Raw genomic sequence first — 3,259 nt, 5'->3', positions numbered from 1 at the left:
AAACCAGCGCTGGACGCCAGTCTATTAGCGCATGCTGAGCTTGGTACCCACGGCCAATATGTCATGCTAAATGTAATTACCTATGTATATGTAGAGTAGACAATAAGTTAGTACTTAACCTAGAATAAGTTAGTACATACTTAACATAGAATTTATATATTGTTTGTCTTCCTATTGTTTTTTTTTGTCATGTTTTGGCAATAAAGTGATTTCAAGTGATGTCAAGTGAAAAAACATTGTTAAAGGTTGGGTAATGTACGGAACCCTTGGAACGCGAGTCCGACTCGCACTTGGCCGGTTTTTTTTATTCTTTTATCGGTAACGCTATTATCGTACATAGTATTGAATTTTAAATTAAAATTATTGAGTTATAAGGATTATTTAATTTAAGGCACTATTGTATGTAGGACTGTAGGTTACCCGGAATGATATTTAGTTGCTGTATTTAATAAATAAAATAATGACATGATTGTGTCAATTTAAAAACCGGGTGTTATATATGGGTATATTTATATATCTGGAATAAGTGGGTAGGCAGTCGCGTAATAAATACTTGCCAAGCAACACGTCTTTTATTTATCAGTGGCGGCGAATGGTAAAATTATTGTGTAATTAAGTGTTTTATCGGTAAAAATGGCTGGCAAAGGTAAATTTTCGGAGTTTGATGTGAAAACGGGGAACTGGACCTTATATTGCGACAGGTTGGACATGTACTTTTTAGCTAATGGCGTTACGGACGATTTGAAACTACCAACCTTGATTGCGAACGTAGGTGAAAGTGCATATGAATTGATAGTGAATTTATGTAGTCCGGCCAAACCATCTACATTAACGTACGCTAAAGTGGTGAAATTAGTGACAGATCACTTGGAACCCGTGCCATCGGCGTTAGCAGAACGTTATAAGTTTCGGCAATATGCAGACAACAAAATGGGCAATCCATTGCCGAGTACGTGGCCACGTTAAAACAAATGGCGAGGTTTTGTGACTTCAGTAGCGTGACTAACGGGCTAGAAGAGAACCTCCGGGATCAACTAGTGTGCGGGATTACCAGTGATGCAATTCGACAGAGGTTATTTGCAGATAAAAAACTCGAATACAGTAAAGCGGTACTGATAGCGACTACAATGGAGTCAGCGGAGAAAGATTCTATTGCGGTGGAATCTCCGGCGTTAGGAATGCACTACAATGCCAGCCAAAGTGGAAAAAAACAATGTACAGCGTGCGGCGACACTAGACATGAGCGTTCCGCGTGCAAATTTAAGGATTACGTGTGCGACACGTGTTCACGTGTCGGTCATTTACGGCGTGTGTGTCCCGAAAAGGAGGGGCACAGAGCTAGGGCAAGACCTGGAGCGACAAAGAGTTGGGGAACCAGCCAGGAGTACGCAAGTGGCTCGGGAGGCCGCGGCTATAACGAGAGGGCATGGACCGGCCGGGGAGGCAGCACGGCCGGCAGGAGGCGGCGAGGCGCGCGCTCGGGCGCGGCGCCCGCGCGCCAGCACTGCATCCGGGAGCACCCCGGGCCGGCCGAGGAGGCGAGCTGGCGGGGCGACGGCGGCGAGGGCGCGGGCCCTAGCCGACGCACGGACAGCGACGACGAATGGCCGATATATCAAATGGGACTGAGTCAGTATCCACCGGTATGTATGGAGATACTTGTACAAAATATGCCATTAATTATGGAAATTGATACCGGATCTCCCCTTTCGTGTATAAATAATGACACTTACAAGAACAATTTCAGTCAACTAGAATTAAAGGCGTGCCGTATACGATTATTTGCCTATAATGGTTCCCGCATTTATCCTTTAGGCTACGTTGAAGTGAAAGTGTCGTATAACAACTGTGTTAAGACGTTAGATTTATATGTGATAGATAATGGAACCACGAATATATTAGGACGGCAATGGCTTGCCGAGTTAGATATTCAGGTTCCGCGATTAAAGGTATCAGTGTCAATAAACTGGAGAAGGATTATGGAAACCCGTCTCTTACTATGAATGATATCCTTTCCAGGTTTAAAGATGTGTTCGACGGAACCCTGGGTTGCTTCACCGGCGGGCGGGCCACGCTACAGCTACGCGAGGGGGCGGTGCCTGTGTATTGCCGGGCGCGACCTTTGCCCTACGCGCTACGTCAGCGCGTGGACGCCGAATTGGACGCCATGCTGGCGTCGGGCGTCATCACACCGGTCGACCACTCGGACTGGGCGACACCGCTGGTGGTGGCGCACAAGGCGGACGGCGCCATCAGACTGTGTGCGGACTACAAGGTTACGCTAAACAAGGTACTAATGGTAGACAGATATCCCGTGCCCAGGATTGATGACCTGTTAAGTAATATTAGTGGCTACAAATATTTTTCCAAGCTTGATCTATCACAGGCCTATAACCAGATTCTTTTGGATGATACGGCAAGATATACGGTGGTCAACACACATAGAGGTTTATTTCAATATAACCGTCTCGTTTATGGTTTGTCCTCGAGTCCCGGCATATTTCAAAGGATCATGTTAAATTTGTTCAAAAGTATGCCCCATGTTATTGTCTTTCTTGACGATATATTGATCACTAGTAAAACGATACAAGAACATAATCAACATATACAGGAGGTCTTGCACATATTGCAAGGTAACGGGTTAAAAGTAAGAAAAGATAAATGCGAGTTTTTTGTAGATGAGGTTAAATATTTAGGGTTTATTATAAACAAAGACGGCGTGAGGGTTGACACGGATAAGGTGGCACCGATTATTAAAATGTCGCCTCCCACCAATGTTTCCGAATTAAGGTCATTCTTGGGTATGGTTAACTTTTACGGGAAATTTATTCAGCATTTGAGCGATATTCTGGCTCCTCTTTACGACTTACTTCGGAAAGGTAAACATTGGGTGTGGGGTGGCAGGCAGAACGACAGTTTTATCAAAGTTAAGAAGGCCTTGTGCAGTGTGGAGGCCCTGGTACATTATGATATGCGCTTACCTTGCCTGGTGACATGTGATGCGAGTGGACACGGCATTGCAGCGGTGCTGGCTCAAAGCGGCGGCGACGGTGTTGAGCGCGCCGTGGCGTATGCATCGCGCGCGTTGACGGCAGCGGAAATGCATTATAGTCAGGTGCATAAGGAGGCGCTGGCCATAGTCTTTGCCATAAAAAAATTTCACCAGTATTTATACGGCCGTAATTTTGTTCTTCGCACCGATCACAAACCACTGGTTACGATTTTTGGACCAAACTGTGGTGTTCCAACGGCCGCCGCG

The 3,259-nt window shown here is 45.7% G+C and overlaps 1 protein-coding gene across 1 annotated transcript; it reads left to right on the top strand.

Moving 5' to 3' along the window:
* The first annotated feature begins 496 nt into the window (after window positions 1-496).
* LOC134805866 (uncharacterized) lies at window positions 497-2,073 on the top strand. The gene is made up of 2 exons (XM_063779067.1): window positions 497-1,643; window positions 2,020-2,073. Exons 1-2 carry the CDS (start codon window positions 972-974, stop codon window positions 2,023-2,025), a joined length of 678 nt encoding a protein of 225 aa, XP_063635137.1. The 5' UTR covers window positions 497-971; the 3' UTR covers window positions 2,026-2,073.
* Window positions 2,074-3,259: the final 1,186 nt, after the last annotated feature.

Source organism: Cydia splendana, unplaced genomic scaffold, assembly GCF_910591565.1.
Source record: "Cydia splendana unplaced genomic scaffold, ilCydSple1.2 scaffold_71_ctg1, whole genome shotgun sequence".
Classification (NCBI taxonomy): Eukaryota; Metazoa; Arthropoda; class Insecta; order Lepidoptera; family Tortricidae; genus Cydia; species Cydia splendana.
This window is presented reverse-complemented; position numbering and strand designations above follow the sequence as displayed.

Coding starts and splice junctions, on each gene's coding strand:
- LOC134805866 (XM_063779067.1), top strand. CDS start 972: ATGGCGAGGTTTTGTGACTTCAGTAGCGTGACTAACGGGCTAGAAGAG.